This window comes from Rattus norvegicus, chromosome 3, assembly GCF_036323735.1.
Source record: "Rattus norvegicus strain BN/NHsdMcwi chromosome 3, GRCr8, whole genome shotgun sequence".
In the NCBI taxonomy this organism is placed as follows: Eukaryota; Metazoa; Chordata; class Mammalia; order Rodentia; family Muridae; genus Rattus; species Rattus norvegicus.
Window position 1 is genome coordinate 126,916,268 of NC_086021.1, and position 19,948 is coordinate 126,936,215.

General features: G+C 43.7%; 2 protein-coding genes across 2 annotated transcripts in view; one reads left to right on the forward strand and one right to left on the reverse strand.

The window, feature by feature from the left end:
* Ino80 (INO80 complex ATPase subunit) overlaps window positions 1–3,265 on the reverse strand; it is a 97,253-nt gene extending 93,988 nt beyond the window's left edge. Inside the window, exon 1 of the mRNA NM_001261404.2 lies at window positions 3,129–3,265. The gene's annotated coding sequence lies outside the window, so the exon portion shown is untranslated. The remainder of the gene's footprint in view (window positions 1–3,128) is intronic.
* A 4,061-nt stretch (window positions 3,266–7,326) lies between these two features.
* Window positions 7,327–19,869, forward strand: LOC134486429 (developmental pluripotency-associated protein 3). The gene has a single exon (XM_063285307.1). It carries the CDS (start codon window positions 18,311–18,313, stop codon window positions 18,785–18,787), a length of 477 nt encoding a protein of 158 aa, XP_063141377.1. The 5' UTR covers window positions 7,327–18,310; the 3' UTR covers window positions 18,788–19,869.
* The last annotated feature ends 79 nt before the right edge of the window (window positions 19,870–19,948 follow it).

A 19,948-nucleotide genomic window follows, 5' to 3' on the forward strand; every position in this document is an offset into this window, starting at 1 on the left:
AACTAAATTACAATTCATAATAGTAGCAAAACTACAGTTATGAAGTAGCAATGAAACTAACTTTTATGATTGGAGTCACTTCTACATAAAGAACCCTATTAACCGGTTGAAGCATTAGCAAGTTTGAGAAGCACTGCTACAGAGGAAAGAGAACAGTAAACTAAAACAATGAAGTTTAATCCCTTAAAAACAAAATTCATTTTAGAATATAGACAGATACCAGGCAAAGTGGCTCACAGCTGGGACTGCTGAAAATCTGAGGATGCCATGGTTCACACAGTAACTTCCAAGACACCTTGGGCTACATTATGTGACCTTGCTCTACCCCTGTCCCCCTCAAAAAAGATATGTATGCAGATTTTACCAGGCACACATTTACTGACAAAGACACACTCTGAGAAATGTGACCTTGAGCTATTTCTGTTGTCATGTAAACATTATACAGTGGGCTTATATGAATACATAAGGTATAGAAACTATTACACTCCTGGGCGATGTGGCAAAGACATGGTCCTGTTCGTAATTCCAAAATGCAACTCATGAGTACATAGTGATTATTCAGTACCCTGGAAGCTGGTTCCAGTGCTGCTCTCCTACACCACAACTGAGAGAACCCAAATGATGTACTGTCTGACATAGCCACATACTTTAAGTCACCGTTAGGTTATGTTTAAGTGTGACACTTAGATAAGCATGATATAAATAGTTGTTTAGGGAATAGTAACGGAAAAAAACTGTTTCTGCTCAGAACAATCATAACCACCACAAAGCCAAGGACAGAGCACAGAAGAGTCAATACAAAGTGAACAGTGCTCAGACAAGTCTGAGGGAAAATAGGATTTGTGAGCGGGTGAGGTAGCCCACAACAAAGTATGGCTACGAACCACTTCATAAGCCTGTTCATCAGAGTGCTAGGTCCGAAGCAAATTCAAGTTCTGCTTTTTGAAAAATTTTGAAGGTTTTAGCCCAAACCTGGTTAAGTACAAAGATGCAGAAGCCAAAAAAAAAAAAAAGATGCAGAAGCCAATGCCAAGAAACACCAATTTAACAATCTCAAATTGTTATTTTATAGGAAGAGTGAGCTTCTGAATTTCCAGCATAAAATAAAACCAGGTAGCCCATACCTTTATTAGGAGGCAGAGGCAAGAGGATTTTGAGTTCAAAACTACCCTGGGCTATGTAGTGAGACCCTGACTCATAAAGCACCAGAATGGGGGCTGAGACATTTCAGCATTAAGAGTGCTTGTTGCTCTCACATAAGAGCAAGGTTTGATTCCCAGCACCGACATGGTGGCTCACAACCACCTTTAACTCCAGTTTGAGGAAAACTGATGCTTTCTCCTAACTGGCCTGCACTGGCTCCCATATACACATGGGTACATCATACACTCAGACTCACACACATATGAATAAAATATATCTTAAAAAAAACAAAAAGGTAACAGCAATAAAAGAAAAGCAGCAAAGTTTACATGCTGTACCATATGTGAACCTTGAACATGTTACATTTAAGCAGCTAGTGAAACGTGGGTACATATTTTAGCATCCCTTTATGTAAAATAGAAATGTCAAGGGGGCTGGAGAGATGGCTCATTGTTAAGAGCACTGACTGCTCTTCCAGAGGTCCTGAGTTCAATTCCCAGCAACCACTTGGTTGCTCACAACCACATGATGCCCTCTTCTGGTGTGTCTGAAGATAGCAACAGTGTGCTCATGTACATAAAATAAACCTTTAAAAGATGGAAACGTCAAGCACAACGCGTCTGCTGGGCATACTGTTGCACACCTTTAGCCCCAGCACTCAGGGGGCTTAGGCAGCTTAGGACAGCCTGATCTACATACTTAGTGAGTTGCAGGACAGCTAGAGCTGCATCATGAGACCCTGTCTCATTTAAAAAAAAAAAATCTAAAATAGATTGTTACCAAGTGCTGTGGAAAGAGGGAAAGCAGTGATACCTTCTTTTAAAGTCACTGTTAAATGGTGGTGATAGTTGTGCAACTCTGCATATACTGAAATGTTCTGAATTGTGCCTGATTCACCTGAGCTGCAATCATATCTGATAAAGGTGTTACTCCTTTGGAGAAAAAGCCAGGGATGGAAGTGCACACTTAGAATCTCAGCACCACGGAGGCTGAGGCAGGAGGATATCAAGTTCTTGGCCTTCCAGGCCAAAAACAAAAAACAAACAGGAAAAAGAGGAAAGGAAAAAAAAAGAAAGAAAGAAAAGACAAGACCGGAAGGAAGCATCAATAAACCACAGTGAAAATGAGGAATGTAAATCATGTATCAGTAACTGGGAAAACTAAGCTGATCACCAGCGATGTTTTAAGGAGTTGAACCTCCAAATTCCTTCCCGCTTCCTAAGAAGTACAAGAATGTAAATCAAAGAGTCCTGAGCACAGTCGATTCTTAACTAAAATAGTTAAATGCCTTCTTCGGCAATATCCAACTTCTAAACTGTAGGGGGCTTCCATCCTCCCGTGATTACGGAAGTAGTACTTTTCATCAGTAAGCTCAAGAAGGAATTGTCAAAGTAAGATGACACTCGCTTAGATGCACTGCGAAGGGGTGTCACAGACTCATTCCTAAGTCTGTGCACGTGTCAGCCTGTCCCCATCTAACACCAACTAGCAACTTGCATCATTTCACCCGTATCGTGGCTCGCTCTCCATAAACTGATACTCTATCAAGTCCATAGATCTCGTTCGTTTAAATTGACAGGCAGAACCCTCACCCGGTTCCTGGTCCAGCCCAACAAGCCTCCGCCCTGCCCCTCCCCACTTCCAAACCCACACACGTGTTAGACCGACACCGCCCCACCGGGTCCCACGTGCACCTAGTCTAACACTCCCCACGTGTGGGTGCTCCACGGGCTTCCTCGGGTAACTGAGGTCACCCATAACCCCAGAGCTCCAGAGGTACGACAGAAAAGCCGAGGCCCAGGTCTCTGAGGTCCCAACCCTATGGGGAGTGTCCACACCCATCCTCTCTACTAACCCCAACAAATCCAAGGGCCGGGGGCGACGGCCCCTTTAAGAAGCGGCCCAGTCGTCGCCCACAGAGAGGGGCGCATAGGGGCCTACACTACACCCCCTCCGTCCACCCGCCCACCTCTACTCAACCTCACCTCGGGCCGAGGGGCCCCGCCGCCGCGGCGGCGGCGGAGGGGGGGCGGGGTGCGGGCGGGGTCCGGAGGGGGGGGTCGCCCCGCCGACTGTGGAGCCGCGGTTCGCTCTCTGAGGCCGAGGGACGGTGACTGCGTTGGACGGGAACGCTCCTAGCTCGCTCCCTCGGCGGCTCCTGGGACCCCAAGATGGCGGCGGCGCTGAGGCGGCTGCGGGCGCTGGGCCGGCGGCGGCGGCGGCCACTTTCACTCACTGAGAGGAGCGGAGCAGGGACACGGGGAGCCATGGCGGGGGGGAGGAGAGGCGCCATAGCCAGGCCAGAACAATCGAGCAGGTACTCGGCTGGCTTACCCCCGCCCCGCCCACGCTCACTGCTAGTCGCTAGCCCGTGTCCACCGACAGTGCCGCTACGGTCGGCCCCGTGCAGCTTGTACCCCGCCGCAGCCGCCTGACGCCCCGCGCGGACCGGGGTTCTGGGGGAGACCCTCATCTATACTATCTGAGTGCAGATTGGTCGGGGCTGGGACTGGCGAAGATTGCCGAAAGGCGACGGGGAGGAGGAGGATGTCATCGCTGGAGTGAGCAAGCAGATCTCGCGGGAGGAAATGTCGCGAGAGCTCAGCGGCCCTGCAACCGCCTAAGAAAGGTTACTTTTTCCGGAAGTAACGTCAATGGAAACCGCCCAAGGTCCTGGGAATAATTTTGATCTTGCCGGTGGGAGGGGCTACCTGGCATTCCCTCTGGAAGTTTTCTCCAGGTAGTGGGGCCTACCCTGAAACCAGTTTGGGCAGGGGCAAGTTCTTGTACATGCCAACTTGGAGACGTCTCCTAGTCGTCTTCCCTGACGACGCTGTCCACCTTCGGCGCAAGATTTTACTTTCCATGCACTTTCCTTTTAGCCAGTGGGGTGAGTTGCCCTGCCTACACTTGAGCAACCGCAGGATTGGGCGGGGCGGGGGGCGGGGCGGGGTGGTTTTGTTATTTTATCTGAGTTTGTGGACCCAGTCTTTCTAGCTCATGCAAGCGTCTAGCTCAGGGAAAGTCTCCTGCCTCAGCTTCCCGAGTACTGAGGTTACGTGTGCACCATCATGCCATCTTCTGTACTTAATCCACTGGTTTCCAAGACTGTAAGGAATTGTTAGACTTCACCCTTTTCGTTTTCTGCAAAAATCACCTGTTGGCTCAATACCTGTTTTGTCTGTATTGTGCCTTGAGCAACTCCCACTTGGGTCCAAGTTGCACCTTTTGGAACTGAACTACTTAAAGACTAGACAATAGAAAAAAATGCTTTTTAATTTTCTTTTAATGTCTCTTGGCCTCGATATGCCTTAAGTACAGGAAGGAAAAAAAGTCCATAAACAAGACATTAAATTTTTACAAAGTTTAACAGTAACACTTATTTAATAGGAAGGTCTGGCGAGACAGCTCAGCAGATAGAGGCGCTTGTTACCAATTCTGACAACCTGACCTGAATACCCACATGGTACAAGTAGAGAGCTGACCCCTGCTTATTGTCCTCTGACTACCATATATGTCCTCTGTGATATGTTTTTTTATTACAAAAATAATTCTGCAAGTCAAAGCAAGCCCGTTTTTAAAAAAGAGAAGACCTCCAAGAAGTCTTACGTTATTTTGCCAAAATAGCCTGCTCGTTACTGATACAGAAATTTTTATTTTGAGAGGTAGAAAAGCCGCATGTCCTACTGGGAAAGAACTGCAGATGCTCAAAAGTGGCCCCCTCATCACAAGCTCAGCTGCAGGGAGAACGGGTTAGAGAATTGTTCGGATGTTCTTCCCCACATATCAGGTGCCTAGTTGGGCAAGGTGCCACCAATGCTCATGAAGGGAAAAAACAAAACCGAGTTACATGGATGTGTTCTCTCTTTTCTACTTCTGATCAATTTAATTGTAACAGTACCAGCTGTATCAAGATAATTCATCCCAGATGAAAAATGTGTTTGCCTCCATTTTGGCTCCTAGCACCTCATTTGGGCTGATATTCTGACACTCCTGAACACTGTGCTGAGAGCTGAAACCCAAGGGCTCCATCTAGTGTGTCCAGAGTGATTCCTGCTAGAGGCAAATGGATCTGCCCCTACAGTACATCCTGTATGGCTGGCTATGGATTGATCCTTGAAAAGTACAGAAGATAACTTCCTCATGGGACTTAAAGGAAGGGGTGGGAGGTGCTAAACTGCACACTCTTGACAAAACATTGTAGGCTAATCAAAAATCTCTAGTTGACCCTTCAAAATATTTTGGCAAATTATCAGATGTACTGGTGGTATCTAGATCCCAATGGTGAGAATCTTACACACACATAAGACAATAAACAAGTTTTATCAGTCAATGTGTTCCTAATTGTAAACAGAAAACTACAAATGGTGGTTGGTATTTTAAGAATATTTTATGGGATAAGGAGATGGCTCATCAGTAAAAGAGCATTTGCTGGTCTTGAAGAGGACCTGGCTTTGGTTCATAGCACCCACGTGGTGGGTCACAGTCCTCTAATAATTCCTGTTCTGGGGAATTTTCTGGCATCCCGAGATTAGGCATACATGTATGTACATATACATGCATGCATGCAAACAGTGATACAATTTTTAAACATTGTTTTCATGGTGCTTAGTAGAAATGACTTTTAACAAAACAAGTTTACTGTGACGGAAATCAAGCACAGGATTCCAAACAGCTGAGGTAAATAAAGTGATGGGCCCAGCTTACAAGAGCATTCCTAAAAGCCTAGAGTGGAAACAAAGGATTAGAAGAACCCAAAGGATGGAGGCAGTGATCAGCCCCCTTTAAGAAGTCAGTGCAGTACTGTAAGGGAGAAGGTTACTGAGTTAGATTGCCAAGGGTAGGGGAGACTGCTCCATGGGTAAGAGCACTTGCTCTGCACACAGGAGGCCATACATTCAAATCCCTAGCACCCACATGAAAAAATAAAGCCCCATACAGCTGTACATGTCTGTAATCCTAGCACTGGGGACACAGGCACACCTCAGGAGCTCACTGGTCAGCTGTACATGTCTATAATCCTAGCACTGGGGGACAGACAGGCACATCCCAGGAGCTCACTGGTCAGCCAGTGAGCCAAAAGCTTCCCATTCATTCAGTAAGAAGCCCTATCTCATTCTGATAAAGTGCAGGCTGATAGACTCCACATGATTCACACCGGCTAGCATGTCTGTGTGTACACAACACACACTATACAAACAAAACGTCAAGCTGAAGGATCTAATAAAAGAATTGGAAAAACAAGGTTAAAACTCTACTGTTCGAATCAGACTCACAAGGTGGAATTTCTAATGAAGAATGAAAAAACCCAACAGTTCTCTTAGATCTCACGTGCCCATCAAGAGAGAAGACAAGAAGAAAGAAGACCTCCAAGAAGCCTATGTTATTTTGCCATATTATTATTATATTTTGGCAGGGTAATGCTAGGGATCAAATCCAAGGCCCTGAGCATGTGCTCTCCCACTGAGGCACACCCTCACAATGGACAGATCACATATGGTCACACAATCCTCTTGCCTCTACCTCCAAATAAAAGTATGGGCTATCTGGTTTTCTTTTATGCTGGAAATTCACAAGCTCCTCCTTCTATAAAACAACAATTTGAAATTGTTAAGTTGGGGCTAGTAAGATGACTCAGTGGTCAGGACTGCTTGTTGCTTTTAGGACTGGAACTTGGTTCCTAGCACCAGTATTGGTTCTTAGCACCAGTATTGGGCAACTCAAAACAAACCAGCTCCAGGGTATTTAACACCGTTTTAGACATTCGTATACATGCAAATACATGTAGCATGCATTTAATTCTAGCACTCAGAAGGCAGAAGCAGACTTTCAGTGTTCCAGACCAGTTAGGGCTATATAGTGAGAGCCTGGATTAAAAAAAAAAAAGTATATATCTTTTAAATGACCTCCATATCCCCCACATTGGTTTATGGTACAAATAACAGTAAGGAACAAATTACTTTTCTCATGAATATGTGAACTTTCCTAAACACCCATCTACTGATGTTAAAAAAACAAAAAGTGAGAGATGTTTCAGTGGAAAAAATTCTTGTCATGCAAGCCTGACAACCTAAGGTGAATCCCCAGGATGTGTGGTGGAAGAAGAGAACAAACTCCTGGAAGTTGTCCTCTGACCTCCCCATATGTACTGTGACATGTACACATATGCATTCAAACATGTTAGTAATAAAACTATAAGGGATTTGGAAAACACCTTACCCTGGCCTTCTCTAGTGTTTGAGATGCAGCCTTGGTGATACACACTTTAAGCATAGCTGTTTTTATATGCCTGAATACCCAGTTCCTCTACTTGACATGCTCATAAGACAGTAGTAGGTAACTTTTTTACCAGGCTGACTAGGGGTAGGAGTTTGACCTGAACCTGCCTGTGCCCTACAGATGTTCCCTGCTACAGAAAAGCTCCAGTCTTTTAGAGGACTAGGAGAAAACCTAGACCAGGTAAGAGAGGTCATAAAGCAGCCACAAGGCAGTACACACACTACAGTGACTGCTTGGGTAATTCTAAAGGAAGGCTGTGAAATACCTAACCTCAGGATACTGGTAAAAGAATGTAATCATTTCCGGCAGATCTCTTAATTTAAAAGTTAGAAGATCAAGCAGTTCTTGAGATACCATCCTCTTCTTTCTACTGCAAATACTAAATTATCTAAAATGGTTTGCATCAGGACTCTAGGAAAATACTGAAGGATTCCTGCCCATTGTTCTTGTGCCTTACATTCCCTTAACCACCCTTTCAGAACACGTTAGTATATTACATGAGATATAACGCATCCCTTTAAAAGAAAAAAAAAAGCCTCTTGGGGAGGGATTATTGCTCTTGAGTGGCAGAACCCCAAAACTCAAGCCAAAGGCTTTTCTTGGACTATGCATGCATAAGAGTCTAGCCATCCAACTACAGTCTTTGGGAGGGCCTAAGGGAGACCTAAGGGACTATTAACCAAAGGTCTCCTACAGAGTGTGTATGTGTTAAAGGACCAAGGACGCTGCCAGTGAAAATACTCTTCAGAGTTTAAATTTCTTGGCTTTAGGGAACATAATTGCTGTGAGAAACAAGTGCAAATCTGTCAAAAAGTCTGGTAAGCACTTAGGATTCGGATTCTCCAGGGGCACACAAGTTCACTTGAGAAGTTCACTATGTGTCACCCCTATGACAACAGTTGGGTGACGTTCTGGGGCTAGCCAGAGGTTGCCATGGAATTTTTTTTTCTGAACATGTAAAGGGCAGAGACCTACAATGGACTAAGAAATGCCTGCTGTCAGTCAAAGGAAAAGCCACTAACTCAAGAGATCTGCCTACCTTTGCCACAGGCCACCACTATCTGGCTTTTTTTTTTCTCTTTAATTTTAAAAACAAATTTCTAATAAGTTTTGGTCCTTTTGTACATGGGAAGAGGGAAGTACTTTTTTTAGTATTATCCACCACTTTTGTTATTGTGTGGTTTCTCAACACATTTAAGTCAAACAAAAAAGGGATAGCAATACCTTGCCTCACAGATCTATATAATGTTCTCCAGAAAGCAGAAAAGCTCACTATGGGACAGTGCATACACAGTGTCCAAAAATGAGGAAAAAGAATGTCATGTGGTGGTGCATGCCTTTAATCCCTGCAGAGGCAGATTCAGGTGAATCTCTGAGTTCAAGGCCAGCCTGGTCTACATAGGGAGTTCCAGGACATTCAGAGCTACATAGAGAAACCCTATCTCCAAAGGAGGAGGACGAGGAGGAGTAGGGGGGAGAGAAGAAGGAGAAGAAGAAATGAAACAGTGAAACAGGTTCTTGTCTGACTTCAAGGGAATTGAGAGGATACCAGACCATCCCTCTATCCTATTAGGCTTTCTTTTTCTTTTTGATTTTTCAGAACAGGGTTTCTCTGTGTAGCTCTGGCTGCCCTGGAACTTTCTCTATAGACCAGGCTGGCCCCACTATCACAGAGATCTGTCTCCAGGGTACTAGGATTAAAGATGTAAGGCATCACCGCCCAACTGACTTTAATGTGTCTGGATGTTTGCCTATATGTTTGTGCACAATGCACATGCAGTATCTTCAGAGGTCAGAATAGGAGTCAAGATCCCTTGGGATTGGAGTTACAGTTGTGAGACACAGCATAGGTGCTGGGAATCGAACCCTGGTCCTCTGAAAGAACAGCCAATGTTTTTAAATGCTGGCAGCTCTTTAGTATTCCCTCCTCCCTTTTTATTATTGCACATGCTTTCTTCCTGCAAAAGCTCTATATAACTCTATGCAATGCCCATTAATTTCAGTAAAGCACTTTGAATTAATACCTGATTAAGTGTTCCAGTAGACTGGGACTGACCCCACAACCATTGAGGAAACAAGACATGGAACTGTTCACTATCAGTTTAATGGATCAAGGACAATGTGGTGCCAGACAAGCTGCTGTCAAGTTTGTAAGATACCATTTGAAGGACTCCCCCTCCCTTTTGCCCATCCTGCAAGCACCTAAGCACAGAATGCTGAATTTGTGGTCTCCTCTAGAGCTCTTGAAGTTGATTAAAAACAAAGCAGTTGAGTAGATAAGACTGACTGCGGGTGTGAATTCCCAGTGTTCACACTCAATGGCTTTAACAAGAAGCTACTCGCCTCAGGGAATATGAATATTAAATATACTCCTGAAATTTTGTCTGATTTACAAGACATTGATGAAACAAAGAAACTGTAGGGCTGGAGAGGTGGCTCAACAGGCCACAGCACTTGCTGTTCTTGCAGATGACTAGAGTCAGGTTTCCACTCAGACAGCTCACAACTCCTCTCGCTCCAACTCCAAGAACTCCAACAATTTCCGGTTGCTATGGGCATTTGAGAAGACATTGACAATAAGAAAGCTGTAGTTCATTGCCTAGGACACCAAAGGAAAACAACAAAAAGAAATAAAATGGCTGACCAGGCTGCCTGCCTGGGAACCATAACCCCTGAGTCTCTTTTTTAACTTTGCAAGTTATTTCAGTATCATTCCCATTACACTCCTTAAGGCTTAAGATATGTGAGTTTTTTATTTAGCTTTACTGGATGTGGACACTTCACTTTAAAAAAAAAAAAAATCCTATGGCTGGAGAGATGGCTCAGTGGTTAAGAGCACTGACTGCTTTTCCAGAGATTCTGAGTTCAATTCCCAGCAGCTACATGGTGGCTCACAACCATCTGTAATGGGATCAGATGCTCTCTCTCTTTTTTTTTTTTTTTTAAAGATTTATTTATTTTATGCGTAAGAGTACCAGATGCTCTCTTTTGGTGTGTCTGAGGACAAAAACAGTATGCTCACATATATTAAATAAAATATCCTTTTAAAATCCTGAAATACCTACGTTGTCATTAAAAGATCATCTCTACATCTGGACCACCTCCATGTATTCCTGATGAGCATGGGAGCCCTCACTTCTCAGACTGTACCCAACACATGGTTGAATTGCACGGATGTCGTTCTCTGTGGTTTAATCTGACTTGGACTGAATCCTTCTCAAATACTAGAAAGAACAAGGACATATAGAGCAACAGATGAACGGACCCAGTGACATTCTGCTGACTTCCACTCATCCTTTACCCTTGCAATAATTACAACTTAAATACAGCTGGATGTGATGTGATGGCCAAGGCCTTTAACACAACCCTCCGGGTGGCAGGCAGATCTCAGCAAGTTCAAGATCAGCCTAGTCTACAGTTCCAGGCAGACAGAGCAATATCGTAAGACCCTGTCTCAAAACAAAACAAAACAAAACAAACAAAAAAAAACTTTAATGGACATGATATAGAAGGAACTCAAAGTGACAGGGTTGGTACTATAAATAATTTGTTAATAAATTTGCTGCACAAAGTTAGAATCCAGTTAAGGAAGCTGCATAGAGTAGATAGTAACACGCCAACTAGGCCTGTTAGAGATTAGTGAAATTGAGAGCACTAGGATGGATGGATGCTAATGTCTGTTCAGCAAGACTGACTTCCAATTGGGCTCCATTCCCACAACAAAGGGATACTACCCTGCTTAACAGCTGGCCATTAGGCTCACTCCCAAAGGATGCCGCCCAAAAGAGGCAGCACAGAGGGTCAGCAATTGTTAAGTCCTGGTCTACTGCTAAATCCCCTGTGCTTTTATCAGGAGGAACATAATTCTGCCTCATGGGAAAAAATGAACTTGGGTAACAATTATTCAAACAAGCAAACAAAAGTAAAGAAAAACCCAACAGTGGTGTACTTAAACACTTTAGCCAAGCTTGGGAAAAAAACAGAGAGAGAGATTCTGGCAGTATTTTTACTGTGTAAATCTCCCATCTGCCCATGTGGCCAGACTTGCAGATTCCTGTCTGTTTAAATTTTTCAAAGTGGAGCCAGGACCTGAAAGGGAAGAGAGCATCTATGGCGTGTACAAGCCTAAGTACGGTGTGTGGATAAAGTTAGTAAACTCTTCTGGCCGTGGCTGGCTCCTTTCTAAGCCCTAGTAGGAACCCATCACATTCTATATAAAGCAGCCCCTTTTCCTTTACTAATCTCTTAAGTGTTCATAGTGATTTCTCACTGGGAAGGCATATTAATATTAATTCTAGAACAAATACACCTCACAAGTCTCTGAAGTAACCAAAGACTAGAAGATGTGTGACCCAAATAGAGATTGAAATTTTCTCTTTAAAAAGGCAATAGAGGGGTTGGGGATTTAGCTCAGTGGTAGAGCGCTTGCCTAGCAAGCGCAAGGCCCTGGGTTCGGTCCCCAGCTCCGAAAAAAAGAAAAGAAAAGAAAAAAAAAAAGGCAATAGAGCTGAGGATATAGCCCAGTAGGTACCATTCCTGCATGCACTAGTCCCTGAGTTTTTGTTGTTTGTTTGTTTGTTTGTTTGTTTGTTTTGGTTTTTCTAGGCAGGGTTTCTCTGTATAGCCCTGGCTGTCCTGGAACTAAATTTGTAAACCAGACTGACCTCAGTCTCAGAGATCTACCTGCCTTTGCCTCCCGAGTACTGGGATTAAAGGTGTGCACCACCATACCCTGCAACTTTAATATCTTAACACCTCTCAAAACTAGGCATGGCAGTACACACTTGCAATTCCATTACTGGAGAGGTAAAGGCAGGAGGATAGGAAATGCAAAATCGTCTTCAGCTACATAATCAACTCAAGGTTAGCCTTGGCTACATAATACCCAACCCCCGCACACACTCACAAAAAGAAAAAAAGGTCATCCCACCACTCAGGACTGAGACAGGAGAATCTTAAATTCAGCACCATTGTGAGTTTTATATGAGAATCTATCTTTAAAAAAAAAAAATTTTTCAAAGTCAATAGCCAGGTAGGTGTGGTGATACATGTCTTTAACCCCAGATCTTAGCGGCAGGAGGATCTCTGGAAGTTTGAGACCTGCCTTGTCTATTTATTGAGATCTAGGATAGCTAGAGGAACATAGCATAGAGAGAACTTGTCTCATATACATGTTAACATATAAATGCTGGAGAGATAGTTCAGAGGTGAGAAGAGCTTCCAGAGAACTGGAGTTGGGTTATTATCACCCATGTCCAGGAAGCCCACCACTGTCTGTAACTCCAGTGGCCTCCAAGGGCACCAACACATGGCATAAACTTATATATACATAAATAAAAATAAACTTAAAATCTTTAAAAGGCAAAAAACAGCTGACTTGACCCTTTGGGAGTAGCATAATTGTGTTTAGCTACATGTTTCTCTTTCCCTTGAAAACTAACCTTAATGGTTTCTGTTTACATTTACCTTGTTGCTTGAGCCTGTGTATACATAGATAACTCCAAGGGTTATCTCCCAAACCCTGCCTAAAACAAGATATGTAAGTGATAGTATCTTTCAAAACTTGTTGATTCATGATCGCACTGACCTCTTGGCTTTATCTCTGTGTTCTAACAAGTTATCTGATAAGCTGGAAAGGTGTTGAAGAACCTTGTGAGTATCTGTGTGAGTCTCTGAGTATCTGTGTGAGTGTCTGTGTATATGTAAGTGTCTGTGAATAGCTGCAGAAGAAGGAGGGCATGCCAATGGGCTCTCCGGCCAGCTGCTGTCAATCTGTCCTCTCTAAGACATAAGTACTCCGCCAACACCAAAGCTTCTCAAGAACTGAGGCTGAAGATGTAGTCCAGAGGTAGAGGTCTTATCTAACATGTATAATCCTCTGTGTCTGAACACCAGCACCAAAATCCCAAAACCAAACCTAGGTACTTATACACCAGGAAGGTAGATCTAGGTGTACTCTTCCACCTACTCTCCTGTAGAACCTTGCCTTAAGGAGTAGTAGAAACACAAAGAGTTTCAAATCTGTCACCTTTGAAATTATGGCTAGTGAAACTGCCTGAGACAACTCAGGTGGGGTGCAGGGCAGGCAGAGAATAGAATGTTTAGCTAAAGAAACCTTCAACAGCCAGATTGCTAAGGTCTAGACCATAGCTTGGCCAAGCCAGGAAGGCTTTTTTTTTTGTTTGTTTTTTTGTTTTGTTTTGTTTTGTTTTCTTTTTTGAGACAGCTGTTTTCTCGCCTAGGCTAGCCTCAAACTTTTGATACTCTTGCCTCAGTCTTCCAAATACTCCAGGAAGGCTTTGAGGACGAGAAATGGCTCAGTGGTTAGAAGCATTTCCTACTCTTCCAGAGGCCCTTGAGTCCACATCAGGTGGCTCACAACCACCTGTAATTCCAGCTGCAGGGGATCTGACAGCCTCTTCTGGCCTCCACAGGTACTTTCTAGTATGTACACAAACACATACACACAAACACATACTTAAAAACTTTTTTTTATTTTTATTTTTTTTTCTTTTTTCTTTTTTTCGGAGCTGGGAACCGAACCCAGGGCCTTGCGCTTGCTAGGCAAGTGCTCTACCACTGAGCTAAAGCCCCAACCCCAACTTTTTTTTAAATAGAGAGTTGTGCTATAGCAAATAGTTCTTGTTGTAATTACAATATTCATGGTTTTTTTTCATCTTTATTAACTTGAATATTTCTTATTTACATTTCGATTGTTATTCCCCTTCCCGGTTTCTGGGCCAACATCCCCCTAACCCCTGCCCCTTCCCTTTTCTATGGGTGTTCCCCTCCCCATCCTCTCCCCGCCTCCCATTACTGCCCTCCCCCCAACAATCACATTCACTGAGGGTTCAGTCTTGGCAGGACCAAGGGCTTCCCCTTCCACTGGTGTTCTTACTAGGCTATTTATTGCTACCTATGAGGTTGGAGCCCAGGGTCAGTCCATGTATATAGTCTTTGGGTAGTAACTTAGTCCCTGGAAGCTCTGGTTGGTTGGCATTATTGTTCATATGGGGTCTTGAGCCCCTTCAAGCTCTTTCAGTCCTTTCTAAGTTTCCTTCAACGGGGGTCCCGTTCTCAGTTCAGTGGTTTGCTGATGGCATTCGCCTATGTATTTGCTTATTCTGGCTGTGTCTCTCGGGAGAGATCTACATCCGGTTCCTGTCAGCCTGCACTTCTTTGCTTCATCCATCTTGTCTAATTGGGTGGCTGTATATGTATGGGCCACATGTGGGGCAGGCTCTGAATGGGTGTTCCTTCTACCTCTGTTCTAAACTTTGCCTCCCTATTCCCTCCCAAGGGTATTCTTGTTCCCCTTTTAAAGAAGGAGTGAAGCATTCGCATTTTGGTCATCCTTCTTGAGTTTCATGTGTTCTGTTCATCTAGGGTAATTCAAGCATTTGGGCTAATATCACAATAATCGTGTTTTAAGGTTCAAACTAACCTGGGGAATATCTGAAAACATGTTTCCTGGCTTTATCAAACATCCCCCAGGAGGACTAGGCATGATGACAAACACCAGTAATTCCAAAACTTGGGAGATAGAGGAATGGAGAGCTCAAGGTCATGCCCACCTACAAATCAAGTTTAAGGCTAGCCTGAGCGACTATAAGAACTAGGCAACAGGGATTGAGGATTTAGCTCAGTGGTAGAGCACTTGCCTAGCAAGTGCAAGGCCCTGTGTTCGGTCCCCAGCTCCGAAAAAAAGAAAAAAGAAAAAAAAAAAAAAAGACCTAGGCAAAAATGACTTCCTCACGGTTGTTTTCTGGAATTTTCAGGGCACTGAGTCTATCTATTCTTGGCTACTTAAGTTGAAATGTTAATTTTACTGACCTTATTTGTGACTTCCGTTATAATTAAATGTGCTTCAAAATGTTCAGGAAAACAATGACTAAAGAAACTAAGCAGTGATTCCACAAAACCTTTAATTTTTCTGCAAGAAATATTGAGCACATCAAATTCATGTGAAATAGTTTCATTCCTCCACTACAAGTGCACAACCACCTCACATTTATCAGCTACTTCTGTTGCTGTGATTAAAATATCATGACCAAAGCAACTTAAAAGAAAGAGAGGGTTTAGTGTAGGCTTACGGTTCCTGAGGGAGATGAGTCCTTCATGGTGGTGAAGTGGTAAACATTGTGGCTGGAGTAGCAAGCTTAGAACTCACATTTTGAACCAAAAGCAGGAATTGGAGAGTGAACTGGTAATGGTGTGTGACTTTTAAGTCTCAAAAGTTGCCTCCAGGAACAATTTTCTTCCAGAAAGGACACACTCCCTAAACCCAGACTAACAGCACCACCAACTGGAGACTGAATATTATGTCTGAGCCTATGGGTGACATTCTCATCCAAACCATTGCACCATCCCAGAAGAAGGCGGCCTATCGGTCGTTGTCCCTCATCCTTCAAGACTGAAGAATTGGAAATGGATTGGGGTTTGTAACTGGGCTCCATAATGAACTAAACACTAAGACCTGGCGGCAGATCCTCGTAACCCAGCACTTGAGAGATGCAGGAACTGTTAACCCCACTGGAGAGAACAAGACCGCTACCACAAGGTTAAGCCAGATTTAAAGCAAACTTTATTAAATATCTGCCAGGAAGATGGACTCTGGCCAGGTCCATTCCTGGGTTCCCAAAAATGTTGAAGAGTCACATTTTCTAGAGGCATAAAAAGCAACCCTGGCAGGGGCAAGCTTACATTCTAACATACTTACTGCCTATGTTCCTCTGTCTACATCCAATCAGGCAAGTGAACAACATCCTGACATATTTCCTGCCTATATGTGACCAAGCACATTGAGTGCAGCTGAGTCAAACAATTTTGTTTGGAGGAGCAAAAGTGTGTTGGTTGCTCTCTCTCATAAAGAATTGCCACCAGCATTTCGGGAAATGTCTGTCATTGGGCAGGGGGCTTACAGGTTAGAGGCACTTCTCTTCCACGAGTTTCTCAGGCACAATAATTAAAACTTAAAACAACTTTGACTCTCAAAGCAAGAGCATCTTCAGCTAGATAGCAGGTTGAAGCTTAGCCTGAGCTCTGTGAAACCCCCTTCTGATTCTGGGAGGGATATGTAAGATGTGCACCTCATAAATGTACCTGTGAATATGGAAGAATGTGTTTTGTTTGGCATGTTATCCTTAGGGAGCCCATGGTAGAAGATGGAATATTGGTTCAGAACCATTCTTCTTTTCTTGTAATCTTATTTTTACCAAACTCCTAAATCAGATTTGGTGCTGGGTGAGCTGTGAGCACACCGAGCTTGACAGAGAGGAAACGGAATCAAGCAGTCAGGGCGTTCTGGAGAATGTCTTTAATCCTAGTACTCAAGAGGTCATCAGAATGACCTGATTCAGGTAGGAATATGTGAAGTATGTACCTCAGTCCCTTGTCCAGGGGTCCCAAACCAAACACTGAATATTATATAAATTATGTATATATATATATATATATTAATAAAGCTGTTTTCTAAGAGTTTTGAATCTTTTCCACTCTAAAGTTGATTCTCGTTTCCGTTTTTATTTTTAGTTCTGGGAATGGAACTTGGCCTACCTAATGCTAATGTTTTAGGTAAGCAATCTCCTACCAAGAAAAGTTAACATCCCAAACAAAACTCGTTCTTCCTGTGTTCAAACTAGCCACACCTTGACTACACTTCCCCATCCAAATTCCTTTAATTATGGATAGCAAGTACCTGTGTGTATGGATAGTATAACCTGTAGGCAGGTTATACATTGTTAAGAAAATACCCACTGTATAATGTTACTCCCACATAATAATTAGTCTAGGGCTCCCCATTAGTCTCAAGAAACCAGAACACCACAGGTTATGTGAGGCGGCATAGCTAGCTAAGAAGGCTGTGTGTGGGCTTTAGCATCGCAGGGTTCTACGAAATGGAACCTTGTTCACACCAGCACAGTGAGTTACTGAAAGGTATAATTCACTTGATAGGTGGCTATCTTAATCAGGGTTACACCATGACCAAAGCCACTTGGGGAGGAAAGGGTTTATTTGGCTTACAATTCTACATCACTGTTCATCCTGAAGGAAGTCAGGACAGAAACTCAAACAGGACAGGAGCTGCCACAGAAACTATGGAGAAATGCTACTTACTGGCTTGCTCCTCATGGCTTACTTAGCTTGCTTCCTTAGAGAACCAGGACTATCAGCCCAGAGGTGACATCACCCACAGTGGGCTGGGCCCCTCCCACATCAATCACTAATTAAGAAACTGCCCTACAGGGGTTGGGGATTTAGCTCAGCGGTAGAGCGCTTGCCTAGGAAGCGCAAGGCCCTGGGTTCGATCCCCAGCTCCGAAAAAAAAAAGAACCAAAAAAAAAAAAAAAAAAAAAAAAGAAAGAAAAGAAAAGAAAAAAGAAAGAAAGAAAGAAAAAGCAGCTCAGTGGTCACTTACTCAGCATAGTACAGAGGGGGCAGGGTAGAAGAGGGTTAGACCTCCCTGAAGTTACAGATGTTCTTTCCTCCCTTACAGTGCAGCCTTCAGCACTGTAGCAGAAAAGCACTTGCTCAAGGTGATCCATAGACTTCTTGTTTTAAATTCACTGGACTGTGTTTTTTATGGCTTTGAGGAGCTGGGAATTGAACCCAAAGGCTCAAGCATAGTCAACATGCATTCCACCACTGAGTTACACTCACAGCTCCATACAGCTGTCTCTGTACTCAGCATACACTGGTCTGGAACTAACCACCAGCTTGCCTCTGCCTCCCACACTAGGATGACGGCGTACACCACCAGGTTTGTCTGGCTTTAAAGTTAAATCTTCTTGGCTTCAGTTTCTGCTGTGTTGGGCCAGAGTTTAGGTCTTTCTAAAGATTAGCTAGCAATTTTGTTCGGAGCTAGCTTTGGAGGTTTCTGCCCACCGCCATGGATGAGCCATCCGAGAAAGTCGACCCAGTCGTGAACCCAGAAACTCAGATGTATGATGGATCTCAGAGGGAAGATGAAGGGGACTCACCGGATGATTCAGAAATCCTACAACCAGAAACACTAGTAAAGGTCATGAAAAAGCTAACCCTGAACCCCAGTGCCAAGCCGACAAAATATCATCGTCGTCAAAGGGTTCGTCTCCAGGTTAAGAGCCAGCCTGTGGAGAACAGAAGTGAAAGAATCATGAGGGAAGTTCAAAGCGCCTTTCCCAGGAGAAGGGTCCGCACACTGTTGTCCGTGCTGAAAGACCCCATAGCAAGGATGAGAAGATTTGTTCGGATTGAGCAGAGACAAAGACAGCTTGAAGGAAATGAGAGACGAGATGAGCCATTCAGATGTCTCTGCACTTTCTGCCATTATCAGAGATGGGATCCTTCTGAGAATGCTAAAATCGGGCAGAACCAGAAGAATTAGGGCAGTTTGAATTGTACACCGTCCTTGCCGTTAACGGTGTCATGCAGCAGATGTGAAAGCTGTTTTTTTGTTTAAGATTAAACTTTTCTTGGTGCTGGGGAAATCTCTTCTAATTGCTAACCTTTAAATTATATAGGATGTGTGACATTTGGATTCATGGGAATGACAGATTTACCCAAGAATTGAGCATGAGTCAAAGCCTGGTAGTTTGATTTAGAAGGTAATTGGAATAAATCTTTTTATTTTAGATTTTCTAGTTTGCAGAGAAATTTGTAATAAAGGCAAATTTGTTATCTTTAATAAATACAGAACAGATTAGAATGAAAAAAAAAGTTAAATCTTCTTTGTTTCTTTCTTCCTTCCTTCCTTCCTTCCTTCCTCCCTCCCTCTCTTTCTCTCTCTTTCTTTCTTCTTCCTCTTCCTCTCCCTCTTCTTCTTCTCCTCCTCCTCTTCCTCCTCCTCCTCCTCCTTTTTCTTCTTTTGGACAGGGTCTTTCTGTAGCCTTCACCTTCACTATCCTGGAGATCCACCCAACTATACCTGCTGATTGCTGGGATTAAAGGGATGGGCCACCACACTCAGCCAAAATGAAGCATTTCTTAAATGCATTAGTATATTATATAGGCTAGCATGGATGGCACTCTGTTTGAAATGACATGAAAAAACACAGGGGGTTGAGGCTACACCTCAGTGGCAGAACCTAGCATATGTAGAACCCTACGTTCAATCTCCAGTACTTTTAAAAAGGGGGGAGGGGGGTTGGGGATTTAGCTCAGTGGTAGAGCGCTTGCCTAGCAAACGCAAGGCCCTGGGTTCGGTCCCCAGCTCCGAAAAAAAGAAAAAGAAAAAAAAGGGGGGTGGTAGTGCACACATTTAATACACAGGAGGTAGAGGCAGGTGGACCTCTGTGGGTCTGAGGCCACCTTGGTCTCCAAAGTTCTAGTTCAGCTAGGGCTACACTGTGAGACCTTGTCTCAAAAAGAAAAAAAAAAAGGGTTGGGGATTTAGCTCAGTGGTAGACCGCTTGCCTAGCAAACGCAAGGCCCTGGGTTCGGTCCCCAGCTCCAAAAAAAAAAAAAAAAAAAAAAAAAAAAAAGACAAAAAAATCAGGGATTTTACACGCACCCAATTGCCTTGAACTTACTCCCTCTTGTGTAACTA

Excerpts from the sequence above, each read along its gene's own strand:
- LOC134486429 (XM_063285307.1), top strand. The coding sequence starts at position 18,311 with ATGGATGAGCCATCCGAGAAAGTCGACCCAGTCGTGAACCCAGAAACT.